General features: G+C 43.9%; 1 protein-coding gene across 1 annotated transcript in view; it reads left to right on the plus strand.

Moving 5' to 3' along the window:
• Positions 1 to 19,153, plus strand: part of psen2 (presenilin 2) — a 30,512-nt gene extending 11,359 nt beyond the window's left edge. Inside the window, exons 5-11 of the mRNA XM_055635119.1 lie at positions 934 to 1,001; positions 1,093 to 1,313; positions 7,933 to 8,031; positions 10,375 to 10,452; positions 12,451 to 12,585; positions 16,054 to 16,172; positions 17,418 to 19,153. Of these exons, the coding sequence (XP_055491094.1) occupies positions 934 to 1,001; positions 1,093 to 1,313; positions 7,933 to 8,031; positions 10,375 to 10,452; positions 12,451 to 12,585; positions 16,054 to 16,172; positions 17,418 to 17,573 (876 nt within the window). The 3' untranslated portion in view covers positions 17,574 to 19,153. The remainder of the gene's footprint in view (positions 1 to 933; positions 1,002 to 1,092; positions 1,314 to 7,932; positions 8,032 to 10,374; positions 10,453 to 12,450; positions 12,586 to 16,053; positions 16,173 to 17,417) is intronic.
• Positions 19,154 to 19,623: the final 470 nt, after the last annotated feature.

Below are 19,623 nucleotides of genomic sequence, written 5' to 3' on the forward strand. Positions count from 1 at the left end.
CATCTTTTACCGAAGCCAAATAACCTACAAACCTGAAAGTAGATACAAAGCTGGAGTAACTCAGCGGGACAGACAGCATTTCTGGAGAAAAGGAAAAGGTGACGTTTTGAGTCGAGACCCTTCTTCAGACAAGTTACTCCAGCTTTTGTGTGCCTATCTTCAGTTTAAACCAACATCTGTACTTCCAACCTACACACCTGTACGTCTTTGGAGTGGGTGAGGAAACTGGAGTACCCGAGAAAAAGCCACGCGGTTACGAGGAGAACGTACAAAACTCCATACAGACAGAAGGATCGAACCCGGGTTTCCTGCGCTGTAAGGCAGCAACTCTACTGTTGTGCCACCATGCCGCCCTTGAGTGCATTTGGCCATAATGATGAGCTTGGAAAGATTGGTAATAACCCACAGTGAGCAGGAAATTTCATTGCACACTGGTGTATATCACAATAAATGGAATCTGAAGGAGAGGGAGCTATGCTCGAGATATGGTTTGTCATAGTTGCCATCTTCCAGAAGAGATATTTAATGCAGGCAAAGTCTTCTTTTGACAGAGTACATCCCATTACACAAATTCAATGAGCAGCAGGCTTTCCCCACTGATCTGGCTGGCCTCCTTTATTCTTTAAGCAACATCAGAAAACATTGTCTAGTCATTATCAGGAGTTTGTGTTTGCAAGAACTGGCTGACTCCTCTCCTGCATTACAAGAGTGCCCAGACTATATTTGGTCTAACGCACGAGGTATGAGAAAGGCAGGTTTTTCACGGCTATTTGTGGTCTATAAAATTGTATGCTAAAATCAGTCAGACCATGATATGGTTGGTATTATGTCACTCTACTGGTTGGAAAAAAAGTGACATTTTCCTTTGATCTCCAACAGCAGATAAAACCTATTCTCGAACTGCTCTCTAACCAGAATGTTTGTGTCTTCCAGTTTATTCATGGATGGTTGATTCTCTCCTCACTGCTGTTACTGTTCCTCTTCAGCTACATATACTTGGGGTAGGTACATGTGTGCTTTGCCTGTTTCAGAGCAGCTGTCACCTCTTGGTATATTTTTCTGGGTTAATGGTTTGATGTGTTTTCTATCTAGCGAGGTGTTTAAGACATACAATGTGGCCATGGACTACCCCACCCTGATCCTAATCATCTGGAACTTTGGAGCTGTTGGAATGGTTTGCATCCACTGGAAGGGTCCCCTGCAGCTGCAACAGGCCTATCTCATCATGATCAGTGCACTGATGGCCCTGGTCTTCATTAAGTACCTTCCTGAATGGTCGGCCTGGGTCATTCTTGGTGCTATATCTGTTTATGGTAGGTGTGCCATTGGCAACGTGGCCAACAGTTTTACAAATTACATTGCAATATACAAAGTACTTAAACATTCCCATTAGTGCTCCAATTAGCACAGTCTCAGGCAGGATTCTAAAGCACAGAGCCATGGACAGAAAACGTGTTTATATAGGGTGCATAATGCATAGAAACATAGAAAATAATAGGCCATTCGGCCCTTCGAGCCTGCACCACCATTCGATATGATCATGGCTGATCATCCAACTCAGTATCCCATCCCTGCCTTCTCTCCATACCCCCTGATCCCTTTAGCCACAAGGGCCACATCTAACTCCCTCTTAAATATAGCCAATGAACTGGCCTCAACTACCTTCTGTGGCAAAGAATTCCACAGATTCACCACTCTCTGTGCATCTGAAAGAAGTGAATGTAGAGCATCGAACAGTACAGCATAGGAACAAGCCCTTCGGCCCACATTGTCTGTGCTCAGCATGATGCCAAGATAAAGTCATCTCTACTGCCTGCACATGATCCATATCAATGGAGAATGGGAGCTACCACAGCCCTAATAACACTACAGACTGCCGTGCCAGATTGGAGAATTGACTTGCTTCTGAGACAGAAGGTTTGGATGTTCCCCCTCCAGAGGCTTGTGCATGTTGTTGTGACCTGCTGGTCCCAGTGAGCTCCAAGGGCGCTGTGCCACCAGAAGGGCTGCTCTTTCAGCCTGGCCAGTTGGACAGAAAGATCCCAGACTAGTTTCTGTAGTAGAAACACACAAAAAAATGGAAACACCCATGGGACCGTGAACATGAAACATGTTTTTCATTCCACAGAATCTACCCCATACACCAAGTGTTACCAGCATTTTCTGTTTTAGTTTTGTGTTTCCAGCATTAGCAGATTTTTGTTTTTGGTTTATTATTGTCGTGTACTGTGTAAATCTTTGTTTTGTACGCTATCCAATCAGATCAGATAATACGCACACCTTGCCTTTTACGTGGGGGTTACGGGCATGTAAAACAGAGTGTAACTCAACCGTGCCAGGCACTGCATGGATTACAATCTAAATAAATTAGGGTAAATCACATCGTATAACATTATAAAACTCCTTTCCATCTGAACGATGCTTTACCTGAAATGCACAATGTTAACAGACAGTGCATAAAACAATATTACCCTTTTTTTACTCCATAACTACAAAAATATATCTGAAGGGCAGATACTTTTAAATATATAACCTAATAAGTACAGGCAATCATTCGAGTATTTTTCCTGTTAAGCAAAACTGAATTTAGAAGATAACTTTGAAAGCTGATGTGTAAGTTTGCCACGCATTAATTGGAGTGCATTATTCTGAAAATAGGAGCACATTAATTTTACTTCGGAGTCACGTGAGTGATTCCGTGAAGACCCCAGCTCCAGTGCGCATGCGGCATAATCGCACAGCGTGCAGAACGCGGCAGCCAGCGGGAGTCGGGCGCTCCCGCATCCAAGGACGAGAGGTAAGTACTTACCTTAATCGGGCCTTGTGGTTTTTGCTCCAGGGGGAGCAAAGTGAGGCATGGTGAGCGGGCCCCGTTTCGACTCCAGCGTGGGGCCGACAGTGACGGGGAAAAGGTGCCACCCGGACCCGCTAACGCTGCGGACCAAAGGTGCCACCCGGACCGCTAACGCTGCGGACCGCTGCTAGGAGCTGCGCTATACCGGTCCGCTGAACAGCTGTTCCGTACAGCCGCGGACCGGCGGGAAATTTTAAAAAACCCGACCGGCAGCCCTGCAGACTCCTGACCAGGAGAATCACCGCCCGGGAACCGCCACAACGCCGCCTGGAAAACGGCAGGCAGCCTCTACATGCAGGTAAGGGGAAATCTTACCAATTTACAGGTTCTACAGGAGCCATCTTCCTCCAAGCTGGAACAGGTTGGAGAAGGCAAAATAAGTATGTCTGTCTCCCCAAGCCAGAGGAGGTCATGAAGTTCACCTCCAGGAGAAGGACTGCCTGCCCAACTCCACACGAGGGTCCTTATCTGGGAGGCAGCCACCGGTAGCGGTGGAGCTATTTCAATGCTCCCGCTCACTCGACACCGAGCCGCTCCCTGTGCCGCCGGTGTAAAGGGGCACTGGCTGAATGCCAAGGGAGCTGACTCTTACCCCAGTGCTATTGCACTAGCCATCCCCCTTGTCGAGGGATTGATGCAACAGCGGAGTGGAGTGCTTTGCCTCCTCCCATTTAGCGCATCCTTTATGCTCCTTTTTTAAGGGCTAAGGAGGCCAGGGCTGGGCTGGCTTAAGTGCTGGGCAGGCGGACGAGAACAGCAGTATGCCAGGGGAGCAGGATCAGGAAGAGCCACTGGGTGTCGTGGGCCACTACATGGCTCCTCCACGCGACCATCTTCCCAACAAAAGCCCTGCAGGAACAGGCCTTTCCAGAGGCAAATCCGCAGGCAGCTGGGTCTCGTAGACTCGCAGACAAGCAGCGAATTCTACAGAAGGTCAAGATGTTACCACCTTTGCTCGCCTTTGGTGCTGACGCCTAAGATGTTCCCATATTTGGGATACTCGACTGAACGAAGGTGCATATAGACCTGCCCGCAACCCCGAATATATGGGGCTATGCAAACCGCTGCTGCGGGGAAGAGGGAGCAGGCTATGGGACGAGCAGGACATCACATCCAACACCCAGCTGGCAGCACCCCTCGGCATCCACCAGCAATATCAAACAAGGACTGGTGAAAGCCTGGTGACCGCTGCAGATCCCCATAGTTCTTTTTAGACGGGGCCCAGAGCGGAGCCGTGGGAAGATGCGCCGCCCCACCGACAGCACCAGCATACCAGCAAACTACGCCTTCATGAAAAACAACAAGCATGGAGGTAGGTAGTCTGGTTCCTCCCAGTTTACACTAAAACAAGGGTGTTCTACTAAACTGCATGGGGAGTGGGCTAAGCATGGGATGCTGTCACAAATAACCAAAATATACTCAACAGCATTAGAGGATAAAAACGAATTCAAATTGGGCATTTTACTGCCAGTTCAGCAATGCGCCCAAAGGGCTGTTTCTCCCTCTAAGAAAAGAGAAGTGAGAAGGCAAGCTGAACTAAACAGGCACATTACTAAACGGATTGGAATTTGTATCGAATATATTCACCAAAACTATAAAAGATGATGAATGTAGCATCATCATTGATCTAATATCACTAAATAAATCTGTTGAGTATATCCACTTTAAGATGGAGGTGGAGTTTTGTCACTGCCAGACATCTGATCTCCCTAGGATACCTATGGGGAGCATTGATATGGGAGATGCTAACTATCTTATACCATACACTAGGATCATTATAGATACCTAAATATATTTACCTGGATCATGGATATCCCGGTTAGGGCAACCATGGGAGCATATAGCATTTCATATGGTCTAAACCTCCGCCCTAAACTATTAAAAATGGCCATGAAAATATTAAGAAAACAAGCATAATCATGGCACATATTGGATGATATCCTCATATTAGGGGAAACAAAGGAATTAGCTGTGGAGCAGTTCTAGCTACGAAACAGCTCCCTAAAGCTGAGGTTCATCCCACGCCCAGATAAACCAGAATTGAAGCGTTACTACCAAGGATTATCTGGGCTTCAATAACAATTCCGTCCATATGACTGTTACTTTGCCAAGACACTTGGGTCACTATAATCAAATCATGAATGTACCCACTGAAGCTATATCACAATTAAGGTGGTGGGCAGACATATATTTGGCATAGTTTTCAGCCCTATTATCATCACCAATCCCAACTTGGTTATTTTTTAAAAACCAATGCCAGTACTTTAGGCTGGGGAGCAACTAAACTCCATATCCAGCACAGGTAACAGATGGACCAAGTCACAAACATCGTTACTACACATACCGGGCATCAACTTCTTGGGATTGGTGATCGCCTATTGGGCTAAAAAGCATATGCATTTCAAATGCAGCACGTACATATGTGGTTACGGATTGATAATACTATGGTGGTGGCTTATATCAACCATATGGGGAGCATAATAATCATTATTGTGCAACAAATTGGTCAAACAAATCTGTCAATGGTGTGTCAAAAGACATTTTAACTATCAGCTGCCTATGTCCTAGGAAGCTAGAACACAGTAGGAGACACCATGTCACGGGGTACAATTTATGATTACATTGAATAGATGTCATAACCCAAAATATCTGCTAAATTTATTAAGCAGTTTGAAAGCCAGATATCAATTTGGTTGCACAAGACGGAATCACCAGTAACCCATGTATGTGACTTAGGAACCAGATTAGAGGCAGCAGCGATAGATGCCTATACGCTGGAAGGGGGAATTTCTGCTTTGCCTTCCTCCCTTCTGCCTCATCCGTCGGGCACTTCGCAATACAGATGGGATCTGTCTCCGAGATATTGAACGTGCCCGACCGGCCTACAGCCATGGTTCCCAGTTCATCACGACACGGTGGGCGAGTCACCTATGGATTTCCCTAGTGGACCATGGTTGCTGACTCAACCCAGTATCAGGCATAAGCCACCCATGCCAGGGAAACATCAAACTCCTGGGTGCAGGTTTTGAATAGACCTTACCAGGGACTGGGATTATCCAAAGGAACCATTACCACCATGTCGGCATCCCTGCGAACAGTCACTAAAAGCTAACATGGGTAAAATACTGCCACGACGCAGGGACATCGAACTATTCAACCACTGACGTATTGGAGTTCCTGGAACATCTACACCATGACTAAAAGGTGAGTTACAGTGCCGTAAATACAGCATGGAGCGCCTTATCTGCTTATCTAAAACCGCATGTCAGCAGAGCATGGGATCCCATCCACTGAAGGTAAACTTATGAAGGGCAACTATAATATAAGCCCCAAACACCCAGGTATATACCCATGTATGGGATATTGGTGTGATATTGACATACCTCAGAGAATGGCACCAGCCAGATCCCTCAGCTTGCTTAATCTATGTTTTAAAAAAGGCTCATGCTTATGGCTCTCGTACACGCTCAAAGAGTCCGGTCACTCCATAAACTAGACTGGATACATGGTGATTACCCCAGACGCATCAAGTTCATATTTAGGTCTGGTAAAATCTAACTCGCAGGTATATGGATTCGGCACGAACTAGCAGGGTCGAGATCGCCTGTGTTTTCCGTGCTGTAGTCGTTATATGGCTATATGGACCAGGAACGCCCGATTCACTGGTGGGATTCCGGGCCTACCCACCAGAGTCCAGGTTGAGTGTGGTGACCCATCTACTACTATATATAGACACAACCCACTATCTTAGAGGGAGAGGAAAGCCTATGGGTCAACCACAGTAACCCAAAACGGGGTACGAGCCAAACCACTCCAAGGTGGCTCAAACAGGTACTGAAAGCTGCCGGAATAGATAATAATACATTTAATCCCATTCCACTAGGGCAGCATTGATATCAGCGGCTGAACGAATGGACATCCCGGTTGACCACATTTTCAATACAGCAGAATGGTCAAGGGAACCGCGTTCAGAACATTTTTTATTATAAACCGTTGATAAACCTGATTTAATTGCAGGAGAATATTACAAACTGCAATATTAATTTAAGCTCAGAGGAGCTCTGTTATGTTGTTATTGTTAACAAATACCTTTCTGTTTCTTTTGAAAGCAGATCCACTGGTTGATTACGATAACACTTCCTCCCTCATAAACTTCGGCAGTGAGTGAAATAAAAACTGTTACACGGTTTGAAATCACAGACCTTTGAAGTCTTCACGGAATCACTCACGTGACTCCGAAGTAAAATAGTAAGATTAAACGAGTACTTACCAGTACGAAGTTTGATCTGTATTTTATGAGGAGTTACGGTGAGGGATTAAGTGCCCGCCGCTCCCACCCTCATTATACAGATCAAGCTAATAAACTGATGTCTCGTGATCTTTACTATCTTACTTCAAATATTGTGTCTATTCTGTGATTTCACACCGCTGCTTCGAAGTATGCCGCATGCGCACTGGAGCTGGGGTCTTCACTTAATCCCTCACCGTAACTCCTCATAAAATACAGATCAAACTTCGTACTGGTAAGTACTCGTTTAATCTTACTATTAAACTTTGGTAGTAATTAGTGCATTGTTCTAAAAACAGCTACATCAAGCTTGTGTAAAATGTGAGCTGCCTGTACTATACATAAATACAATGAAGTCAAACTCAAGTACAATAGTAAACACAGTGGGTATGGTGACACCCTTTGTTTTGCACCCACTTTGCCACCAAGCTCCCCTCATCTAGATCATGCTATCACTTGTCAGACTTTGTCCCACCCCCACCTCTCCTCCAGCTTTCTTCCCCTCCCCCCCCCCCCCCCCCCCCCCCCCCCTCGACTCAAAATGTTGCCTGTCCATGTCCTCCAGAGAAGCTACCTGATCTGCTGAGGTACATTTTGTGGGGGTCTTTTTGTAAACCAGCTTCCTTGTGCCCCAAAAAATGTAATTATTGGGGTAAATGGAAATAGCACAAACATTCAAATATCGACTTTTACATTTAGGTTGATTATTGTTACATGTACCGAGGTACAATGAAAAGCTTTGTTTTGCCATCAGCACATTGATGCTACATTGTCCATGTTTTTGCTGCAGATCTTATTGCAGTGCTGTGCCCTAAAGGGCCCTTGAGGATGCTGGTGGAGACAGCCCAGGAGAGGAACGAACCAATATTCCCAGCCTTAATATATTCATGTAAGTCCACTTTATACTTTCTTGTTCACACTTAGAAACATAGAAATTAGGTGCAGGAGTAGGCAATTCGGCCCTTCGAGCCTGCACCGCCATTCTATATGATCATGGCTGATCATCAACTCAGTATCCCGTACCTGCCTTCTCTCCATACCCCCTGATCCCCTTAGCCACAAGGGCCACATCTAACTCCCTCTTAAATATAGCCAATGAACTGGCCTCAACTACCCTCTGTGGCAGAGAGTTCCAGAGATTCACCACTCTCTGTGTGAAAACAGTTCTTCTCATCTCGGTTTTAAAGGATTTCCCCCTTATCCTTAAGCTGTGACCCCTTGTCCTGGACTTCCCCAACATCGGGAACAATCTTCCTGCATCTAGCCTGTCCAACCCCTTCAGAATTTTGTAAGTTTCTATAAGATCCCCTCTCAATCTCCTAAATTCTAGAGAGTATAAACCAAGTCTATCCAGTCTTTCTTCATAAGACAGCCCTGACATCCCAGGAATCAGTCTGGTGAACCTTCTCTGCACTCCCTCTATGGCAATAATGTCCTTCCTCAGACTCTGATTTGGAGACCAAAACTGTACGCAATACTCCAGGTGTGGTCTCACCAAGACCCTGTACAACTGCAGTAGAAATGCACTTGGCTGCATTTAGAGAAAAGTCACCTTTCATTATTAAAGAAAACTTCCCAAACACTAGGGAAAATCGCAGTGAGTAAATGGAGGTGGATTGTGGAATTGAGGTTCAGTGCAATGATAATGTACAGTGCAACCATTCTGTACACAAACTACACCTCATGGGTCCTTTTGGCCCCCTGAGTCCATAATAATAATAATAATAATACATTATACTTATGGGCGCCTTTCAAGGACACCTTACAAAATTTAGTAAACAGATTACAAATCATGTAAGCGGAATGAAACGAAACAAAAAAATAACAACAAAAAAAATAAAAAAAAAAAAATAGTAAAGACATCAACAATACACAATTCAAAGATAGAGCTGCGACAGCTAATCGCGCCAGCGTTCACTCTCCCTTCCGGCAGCCATCTTGGAAACGGAACAATAAGAATCTTTAACATGAAAACATCCCCCCACAATGGTTTCCATTATGAGGGAAGGCACAATGTCCAGTCTCCAACCCCAGTTGACCATGAATTGTCCTAATTTTACTCTAATCCTACAATAATCCTATTGTTTTGATTGATTGAAAAATACAGCAGGGATACAGGCCCTTCGGCCCATTAAGTCCACACTGATCATCGATCTCCTGTTTGCACTAGCTCTATGTAAATTGCCCCAAGTGCATCGGGAATGGTTACAAAAGTGGGATAACAGAGGCCAATTAACCTATAAATCCGCATGTGTTTGGGATGTGGGAGGAAACCGGAGCACCCAAAGGCAGTCTCGGGGAACACGCAAACTCAACACAGACAGCACCCAAGGCCAGGATTGAATCTGGGTGGCAACAGCTCTACCAGCTGCGCCACTGTGCTATTTTATTCTCCCCACATTCCCCTTGGCTGTCTCTAGATTCTGGCATTTCCCTACGGATTTAGTGCAGTTTACAGCGGCCAATTAACCTACCAACCTGCATGTTCAGAAACTCTGGGATGAAACTGAAAGAAAATGTATGTGGTCACAGGGAATACGTGCAAACTCCACAGAGACGCCGGTGGTCAAGATTGCTCCTTGGTCATTGGAGCTGTGAGGCAGCAGCTCTATTTGCTGAGCCACTGTGCCGCCCCCATTGGTCATAGCATTCGGCTGGGACTTACACCAAGCAGTTTGAGTCCAGTAAATGATATATTCAGTTGTGCTTTGAAGGCTGATATGTGACCACATCTATAGTAGAAGGGTATGAATCTAATATTTCCACGATGCACTTCATGGGAGAGTCAGATTGCAAATTCATCCTCTGGAGCTCAGGAATGTGACTGATAATTGAATCAAATTAAATTAGCCTTGACCTGAAGAAGTGGACACTCTGGCTTAACCGTGCGGCACGGTGGTGCAGCGCTAGAGTTGCTACCTTACAGCTCTTGCCGCGCCAGAGACCCGGGTTCGATCCTGACTACAGGTGGTGTCTATACGGATGTTTGCATACTCTCCCCGTGACCGCATTGGTTTTCTCTGAGATCTTCGGTTTACGTCCCATTCTCCAAAGACGTGCAGGCTTGTAGGTTAATTGGCTTGGGTTTGTATCCTTGGTATAAGTGTAAATTGTCCCTAGTGTGTGTAGGCTTGTGTTAATGTGCAGAGATCACTTGTCAGTGCAGACTCGGTGGGCCGTAGGGCCTGTTTTCACGCTGTATCCCTAAACTAACCATTGCCTTTCTCTGCAGCTACCATGGTTTGGCTGGTGACGATGGCAAAGCGAGATGTGGGGACTGCAGAGCCTCTGAACAATGCGTGCACTTCAGGTTGGTGTAAGACTGGTAGTTGGGGATTCCCAGGAAGGCAGAGTAAATACGATATTCGGATGCAGACTATTTATTGCAGGCAGGTCCAAGAACCTCGTTATAATAGCCTATATCAATGACAATATTGTGATTGTGGAATCCTACAGAACACTGAACTTAAAAAAAGATAATGCTGGAAATACTCAATAGGCTGGACTACATCTGTGAAGTGGGTTGGGATCTAGTACACCAGCGGTCTGGAATGTGGGCAAATTTCCATCCGGAGCTCTGATCTAAAGCATTGTTCGATTTCCCACTGTTTAACTCACCGGGATGAGGGGACAATAATATACATTATTGAACCATTGCACAATATGCTCTATATATGACAAGATCCTCGTCTGGTTGTGAGAGCCCCCTTGAGAAATACTCTACAAACATAGTTTAAAAACAGACACTAAGGGATCCTTGGAAAGGTGGACTGATTAGATGGCTCATTCAAAGTGCCAACGCAGGCATATTTACCAACGTACAACACAGGTGGGTTGTATGAGATGTTCTTGAGGTCCCTGGGGGAGGGTGACGAGGGACTATGAAGATGGCACTTTCTTAAACATGCTTCGTCATAAAGAAGGTGTAATGGATTATCTGTAGTAAGGGTCCGTGCTGTCGAGATTGATCTCCAAGCTCTTCACAGGTTCTTCCAAAAGGAACAGTGCCTTAGAGTGAAGGGGGCGCTGTTCTGGCGGCAGCCATGGCAGCAGCGCGTCAGCCTTTCAATTTTATTTTTTATTTTTAGTATGTTTTAAAGTGTGTATTTAGTGGGGTTTTTTGTGTTTTGTGTGCGGGGTGGTGTGGGTGGTGGGAGGACGGCCAAATACAGTGATGAATGCTGTGGTGGATGTTTATGTTACATGTTGTGTCCTGTTTATGCATTTTATTATTTTGTTAACCCATCTTTATGCTTTTGTATGGAACTGATTTTTAAATTAGCTATGTAAAGCACTTTGGGGTCAATGAAAATTGACTATAAATGTGCTATATAAATAAACATTATTATTATTATTATAGAGTTGCCAGCCCTTCTGATTGTGCAGGTGCCTCTGGGAAGCACCAAGAGGCTGTGGCCATCATGAAAAGGGCAAGAGAACTTGCAGAAGTGTTTTTGAAGGCAGGGGGTGCCCAAGTTATGCAAGAATTCTATTCCTGAGAACTGTCCATAAGCTGAATTTTTCATGTCAGAAAACATATTTCCCCCTCAAAAACTGTAATGTGAAACATTCAGCCTCGACAACCCTTGAGGACTGCTTTGCAAAGAATAGAATGGAGAAGTTTGGTTTAGATGATAGGAGTTGTTACCAGCGACACATAGTTCAGTTTGCAGGGAGAACGGTGGGGTAACCAGTAAGAAAACTATCTGCAGTTTAATAAAAAGGAACTGTATGCTAACAAGAGGTGATTCGGGGTTCCCAGTGTTTGATCGCACTCGAAGGAGAGTTTAGAGAAGGCATTAGCTTTTAATACATTTAATGATCTTAAATGCATTAGCATTTAATGATCTCCGCATCGTCTCCTGCTGAAGAAATTGGCAAACTATACCAGAGAGCAGAGTCCGGGGGGGGGTGGGGGATTTACTTTGAGTCAGATTTTCATGTCGGCTCTACTGGAACCCGCAGACTCCCTGAACTTTTATTGTAAAAATATTGGAAATACAGAGGGTCCCAAGTTACGGAAGACCTGATTTACGAAAATCCAATCCAGGGGCACTTTGACACTGGAGAATTATACAATGGGGTAATGAGAAGTCTTCTTCCCTTTCTGATAATATGGAGATGGGCGTGTTAAGTGAGCAATGGTGGGAATGTGTGTAGCAAGAGAATAATGTGATGAAATCTGTCATATTATCCAAGTAATGTTGGCAACTACTTGTGTGTGAAATCCTATATTAATTCAACTGGAATTTTCATCCAAAGATCTTTGTCAACTTTGATGCTGATTTCCGTTTGCTCTTCTGTCCAGAAATCTATCCCGACGTGGAGGCCGAGGGGAACCACCATGTTGCCCCAGAGTGGGATGATATCGCTGAGTTACCCCAAGCCCAGATCCAAGGGGTCCACCATTCAGGTTCTGGGGCAGAGGATCTGGAGGAGGAAAGTATGTGGCCTGATTCTGCTCATTTAAACACAAACCCATCTTCACTTCCCATGCTGTTAAGACGTCCAGTTTCCCCTTGAACCCATGTATCTCCTTCCCTTTTAAAATCCTTATTAAAAACTATATATTTGACCAAGCTCTTGGCAACCCCTCCTGGCATGCAAGTGATTCTAGTTTATAGAAACATAGCAAATAGGTGCAGGAGGAGGCCATTCGGCCCTTCAAGCCAGCACTGCCATTCATTGTGATCATGGCCCGAATCAATAACCCGTGCCTGCCTTCTCCCCATATCCCTTGACTCCACTAGCCCCTAGAGCTCTATCTAACTCTCTCTTAAATCCATCCGGTGACTTGGCCTCCACTGCCCTCTGTGGCAGGGAATTCCATAAATTCACAACTCTCTGGGAGAAAAAGTTTTTTCTCACCTCAGTCTTAAATTAATTCTAAAAGGGTTGACGGTGGATATGCAATGGAAGACATTTAAAGACTGCATGGATGAACTACAAAAATTGTTCATCCCAGTTTGGCAAAAGAATAAATCAGGGAAGGTAGTACATCCATGGATAACAAGGGAAATCAGGGATAGTATCAAAGCGAAGGATGATGCGTACAAATTAGCCAGAAAAAGTAGCATACCGGAGGACTGGGAGAAATTCAAAGACCAGCAGAGGAGGACAAAGGGCTTAATTAGGAAAGGAAAAATAGATTATGAAAGAAAACTGGCAGGGAACATAAAAACTGACTGCAAAAGTTTTTATAGATATGTGAAAAGAAAGAGATTAGTTAAAACAAATGTAGGTCCCTTGCAGTCAGAAACAGGTGAGTTGATCATGGGGAACAAGGATATGGCGGACCAATTGAATAACTACTTTGGTTCCGTCTTCACTAAGGAAGACATAAATAATTTGCCGGAAATAGCAGGGGACCGCGGGTCAAAGGAGTTGGAGGAATTGAGTGAAATCCAGGTTAGCCGGGAAGTGGTGTTGGGTAAATTGAATGGATTAAAGGCCGATAAATCCCCAGTGCCAGATAGGCTGCATCCCAGAGTACTTAAGGAAGTAGCTCCAGAAATAGTGGAGCATTAGTAATAATCTTTCAAAACTCTTTAGATTCTGGAGTAACTGAAGATTGGCGGGTAGCAAACGTAACCCCACTTTTCAAGAAGGGAGGGAGAGAGAAAATGGGGAATTACAGACCAGTTAGTCTAACATCGGTAGTGGGGAAACTGCTAGAGTCAGTTATTAAAGATGGGGATAGCAGCACATTTGGAAAGTGGTGAAATCATTGGACAAAGTCAGCATGGATTTACGAGAGGTAAATCATGTCTGAAGGATCTTATAGAGTTTTGCGAGGAGGTAACTAGTAGGGTGGATAGGGGAGAACCAGTGGATGTGGTGTATCTGGACTTCCAGAAGGCTTTCGACAAGGTTCCACATAAGAGATTAGTATACAACTTAAAGCACACGGCATTGGGGGTTCAGTATTGATGTGGATAGAGAACTGGCTGGCAAACAGGAAGTAAAGAGTAGGAGTAAACGGGTCCTTTTCACAATGGCAGGCAGTGACTAGTGGGGTAACGCAAGGCTCAGTGCTGGGACCCCAGCTATTTACAATATATATTAATGATCTGGATGAGGGAATTGAAGGCAATATCGCCAAGTTTGCGGATGACACTAAGCTGGGAGGCAGTGTTAGCTGTGAGGAGGATGCTAGGAGACTGCAAGGTGACTTGGATAGGCTGGGTGAGTGGGCAAATGTTTGGCAGATGCAGTATAATGTGGATAAATGTGAGGTTATCCATTTTGGTGGCAAAAACGTGAAAGCAGACTATTATCTAAATGTTGGCCGATTGGAAAGGGGGAGATGCAGCGAGACCTGGGTGTCATGGTACACCAGTCATTGAAGGTAGGCATGCAGATGCAGCAGGCAGTAAAGAAAGCGAATGGTATGTTAGCTTTCATTGCAAAAGGATTTGAGTATAGGAGCAGGGAGGTTCTACTGCAGTTGTACAGGGTCTTGGTGAGACCACACCTGGAGTATTGCGTACAGTTTTGGTCTCCAAATCTGAGGAAGGACATTATTGCCATAGAGGGAGTGCAGAGACGGTTCACCAGACTGATTCCTGGGACGTCAGGACTGTCTTATGAAGAAAGACTGCATAGACTTGGTTTATACTCTCTAGAATTTAGGAGATTGAGAGGGGATCTTATAGAAACTTACAAAATTCTTAAGGGGATGGACAGGCTAGATGCAGGAAGATTGTTCCCGATGTTAGGGAAGTCGGACAAGGGGTCACAGCTTAAGGATAAGGGGGAAATCCTTTAAAACCGAGATGAGAAGAACTTTTTTCACACAGAGAGTGGTGAATCTCTGGAACTCTCTGCCACAGAGGGTAGTTGAGGCCAGTTCATTGGCTATATTTAAGAGGGAGTTAGATGTGGCCCTTGTGGCTAAGGGGATTAGGGGGTATGGAGAGAAGGCAGGTAAGGGATACTGAGTTGGATGATCAGCCATGATCATATTGAATGGCGGTGCAGGCTCGAAGGGCCGAATGGCCTACTCCTGCACCTAATTTCTATGTTTCTATGTTTATAAATGACCTCCCCTTTATTCTAAGACTGTGGCCCCTGGTTCTGGACTCGCCCAACATTGGGAACATTTTTCCTGCATCTAGCTTGTCCAGTCCTTTTATAATTTTATATGTTTCTATAAGATCCCCCCTCATCCTTCTAAACTCCAGTGAATACAAGCCTAGTCTTTTCAATCTATCCTCATATGACAGTCCCGCCATCCCAGGGATCAATCTCGTGAACCTTCGCTGCACTGCCTCAATCATTTTGATCTCCACTTGGTATGATCGCCCTCTCTGCTGAGACAGAGCTTCCCTTCCAATGAAGAGATGTTAAATTGAAGCTGGATGTAAGATTCCCAAAACGCATTACCACTAACCTAATCCTCTCTTCCACCACCTTAATGAAAGAAAGAATGGAGTGAGCTCAGTTGCCAACAGTTCCATTTTGAATGGTTTGATAAGAATTGTGTCTGGAGGCTTCAAAGCAAGTCAGAATATTAATCTTAATCTCCCACAAGCTATGAGCTGCATCCCCTGCAGATTAAAAGCAGTAAATAAGTGTACCGATTTAGTTTCAGCCCTGATAACACAGTATTTTGCATGCTATGTAGTATTCCGCCTCAAATAGTCATCCCTTACCCTATCTGCAAAGCCATCTACTCTGCTCTTCTTCATGTGCTTACAAAAATACATCTGTCCCATCCACCCCAATTATTCCTTGGCAATCCCCGCTAATCTCTGGTAAAAAGGTTTCTTCTGAATTCCATGCTGGATTCTTGGTGACTAACGTACCTGCGTCTTTGGTTTTCATCTTCCCTGTGTGTAGAAGAAGGCCAGCCTGGTAAGCCTTCGTTGTCATTATAAACCTGTTATCATTTTTGTGGCTCTTTTCACAGAGGGTGTGAAGCTCGGCTTGGGAGACTTCATCTTCTACAGTGTCCTTGTGGGCAAGGCTGCAGCAGGTGCCAGCGGAGACTGGAACACAACCTTGGCTTGCTTCATTGCCATTCTCATTGTAAGTCGAGAGGTGGAGCACTCTGCATGTTGCTCTTGAATTGCCTTCTTTCATGGAATGTCCTTAGATTTCAAGGAGCTAAAGCTTAATCTTCCCGAGGCAGCTCTGAGCACATATCCTGGGAGAAATCCTTTAGGGGTGTTGAAGATTTGTGATTTTAAGGCATTATTTATTTAAAATTAGTATTGCTTGTTAGTTCTAAAAAATGTCAAACATGTGGGTTGGAAGGAATAAAGTCAGCTTGACCAACAGTCAAGGATTTAACATGACTGGCATTGACCAGCAGTCACAACACTGGCATACTCAGTTTCTTGTTCCTGCAAAATATTCCAAATGGAATTTAAACTGGAGGTGGTGGAGGGAGGACTTAGGCCAGAGAGGGTTTTTGGGAAGAGCTAGCTTAAATTTAGTTGTATCTGGATGTCTGTCGTAGGTGATGAGTTGGTAATGTGCGAGTTATGGGCTTGCAGTACGGCCAAGCATTTGATGGTGATTTAAAGGGGATGAATACTAGTGTGTGAATGATGGTTGATTGAGATTGCTGATGGGAGAGTGATGAAGGTGCTGTGATTTGAGTACATCTGAGGCAAGTGGTGTCATGGATGGGATACAACATTTGCAGAAAAATATCCTGACCTTAACTACCCCAACAAGGATATTTCATTCCTTGCGCCCTAGTCCTTGGGATAAACTCCTGAGTTTGACTTTGACAGTACAATGGCGCAGCTAGTATTTCCGCTGTCTCACAACTACAGTGACCTGGGTTCAATGTTGTCTGTTTGGAGTTTGCATGTTCTCCCTGTGAGTTCCCTCGAGGTGCTCCAGATTACTCCCACACCCCAAAGATGTGCGGGTTGGTTGGTTAACTGGCTGCTGTCAATTGGTGCCAGTGAGTGGTGGAATTTGGGGTGAGGAGGGAAATTGATGGAAATGCCAGAATAAAAATGGGATCAATGAAGGATTAGTGTAAATGGATGCGGGAAGGGCCTGTGTTCATGCTGTACAACTCATCTGCTTGGATAATGTAGTTTGTATTCTGATTGAAAATGTGCCTCTAGAAGGGGTGGTTTGCGGGGGTGGGGGGGGGCATGTAATTGAGAGGAGCCTTATGATTGTAAATACTGACCAATACATCCAATATGTCCCAGCATTATTTATAATTTGAGATACTGTTCTTTTATTCTAACTCCAAAAGTTATCTATGTTAACTGCAAGAATTTCACACTTTCTCCTTGCTTCCATCAGGGATTATGCCTCACTCTCTTGCTGCTGGCCGTGTTTAAGAAAGCCTTGCCTGCTCTTCCAATCTCCATCACCTTCGGCCTGGTGTTCTACTTCTCCACAGACAACCTGGTGCGTCCATTCATGGACACTCTTGCTTTCCACCAGTTTTATATTTAGGAAACAAATAACTCTTGATTAAATCCTCATCTTCAGCAGGTGCTAAGTTGGCACTAATGTTACATTACAACTTAAGAAAAACAAAATATTATCACTTGCATATTTGGTGTGTTTTAATGATGAAAGTGGTATAACCATTTTGATTCTGGCAACCAGATTGTGTTAAGATCCATTTTTGTGGTGTCTTCATAGAAACAAGTTATAAAAGCAGGCCTATTAGTAACTTAAATGTATTTAGTCATCCTTCTGACAAGACATCAAGGATTTCACAAAACAACTCTTGTGGTGAACCCTTTCAGGCTGAACATAAAATTTTAAGATAATATAAACTGGACCAGGGATTGAAGAAGGACTTAATTATTCCAACATTCTTACATATTTGAGAATGATTTCATTTCATCATCATACCTTAACAAATATTGGGGAACTGGTATCCCATGGAACAATTAAGGCAGTGGCATCTATCCCACGTTTTCCTTGAATGTGAATGATTCTCTACAAGCTCGTCTAATTTTCTAATTACTTTAAAGAAATCTTTGACTATAACTAATTATGATTACTAGCAGGCCAATTTGCACAGAACAGGAAGCACTTTTTGTATGAGTGAGTGTTTTTTATGCAACAATCTCACCCAAATATTTCCTCAGGTTTTTGTAGCAATTTAGTCAGTACAATAGAATTGCATGCTTTTTGATTAGGATAGAGTTTGGGGGAATGCTGTGTAAAAACGAGTGACATTATTGTAAAATTGCTGCCTCAGAGAATTTCAAACTGTATTCAATCAAGAAGGGAGTTCCACAAATTAGCCTTATCTGAATAATGACATTGGTGATTAATGTTAAAGCAACCTGATAATGGATTGACACTAGAGTTTATCTCCCCCATCTCTGCACAAGAATAAAGCAAAGAATCGGTTTAATTGGCAAAAGACCCAGAAACAAGAGGGTTGTGTTTTACATAAAGGTTTGAAAGCATGGAAATTGTTCAATGGTTAATGAAAACAAAAAAAAGAAATCCCTGGAGAGAAACTTAAGACTATGGGGGTGATAAAAATGATGTAGTTGGATAGATTCAACCAGCCGGATGGCCACCTCAGTATATCATTCCGTACAGAAACCTGGCTACCAGCTAGAATTTTATTACTTGAACAATTTAAACTTGCCATATTATATTTGCCTAGTCACCGAGGCTCTCTTGATAAATCTCAAACTGCAGTTGAAGGTACAGATTCTAAAATCTGTGGCAAACAATTGGCTCAACAGAGGCCTCCAATGAGACGTGGTCCCTTCTGCCCCAATGGGTGGGAATACCTGGATAGGGAGCTCCTTTGGCAACCTCAAACAACTTCACTAAACCATTGAGCCAATACAAAATACCTATGGTGCTGTTGGGAGGTGTCAGGTGGCACAGACCAATTAGGATGTTTGTGATGGTTTCCAATAACATGCAACTGGACAAGAGGTCAGTTACACACCTGAAATTCATAAATGATCTGTGATTTTTGGTCAAAGTAAAATTGATTATTACAAAAACTTTAGTTCTCGGCTTTTGTTCTGCAGGATGAATTGTGCTTCTGTCCACATTTAAAAAAAAAAAGGATAATTGACAAGGATGAATTGAGTTACCCAAAGGAAAATATGGAACTCGGTATCACCTTTTGAACTTGAGCTGGCCAGAAATAAGTAGCCTATTAATAATTCATAAGAAAGTGTCAGTGTTAGTCATAGTCCACATACTTTGTTTCACATTCAGCATTGCCATTATTTCTGGAGCAGATTCAAAACTATCTGAAGAATAAGAAAGGTCTCGACCCGAAACATCACACATTACTTCTCTCCAGAGATGCTGCCTGTCCTGTTGAGTTACTCCAGCTTACTCTAAGATTGTGTCTATCTTAGATACCAAACTTAGATGAATATCCAGCTTGTTTGGGCAAGGAGTGCAAACATTTGGCCCAGGGCTCTCTTCCCCCATATTATTGAAATTATAATCATTTCAAATATTTCTGTCACATCTCCAAGGACTTTAATTTTACAGAATGCGGTTCGTT

This window comes from Leucoraja erinacea, chromosome 5, assembly GCF_028641065.1.
Source record: "Leucoraja erinacea ecotype New England chromosome 5, Leri_hhj_1, whole genome shotgun sequence".
Taxonomy (NCBI): domain Eukaryota; kingdom Metazoa; phylum Chordata; class Chondrichthyes; order Rajiformes; family Rajidae; genus Leucoraja; species Leucoraja erinaceus.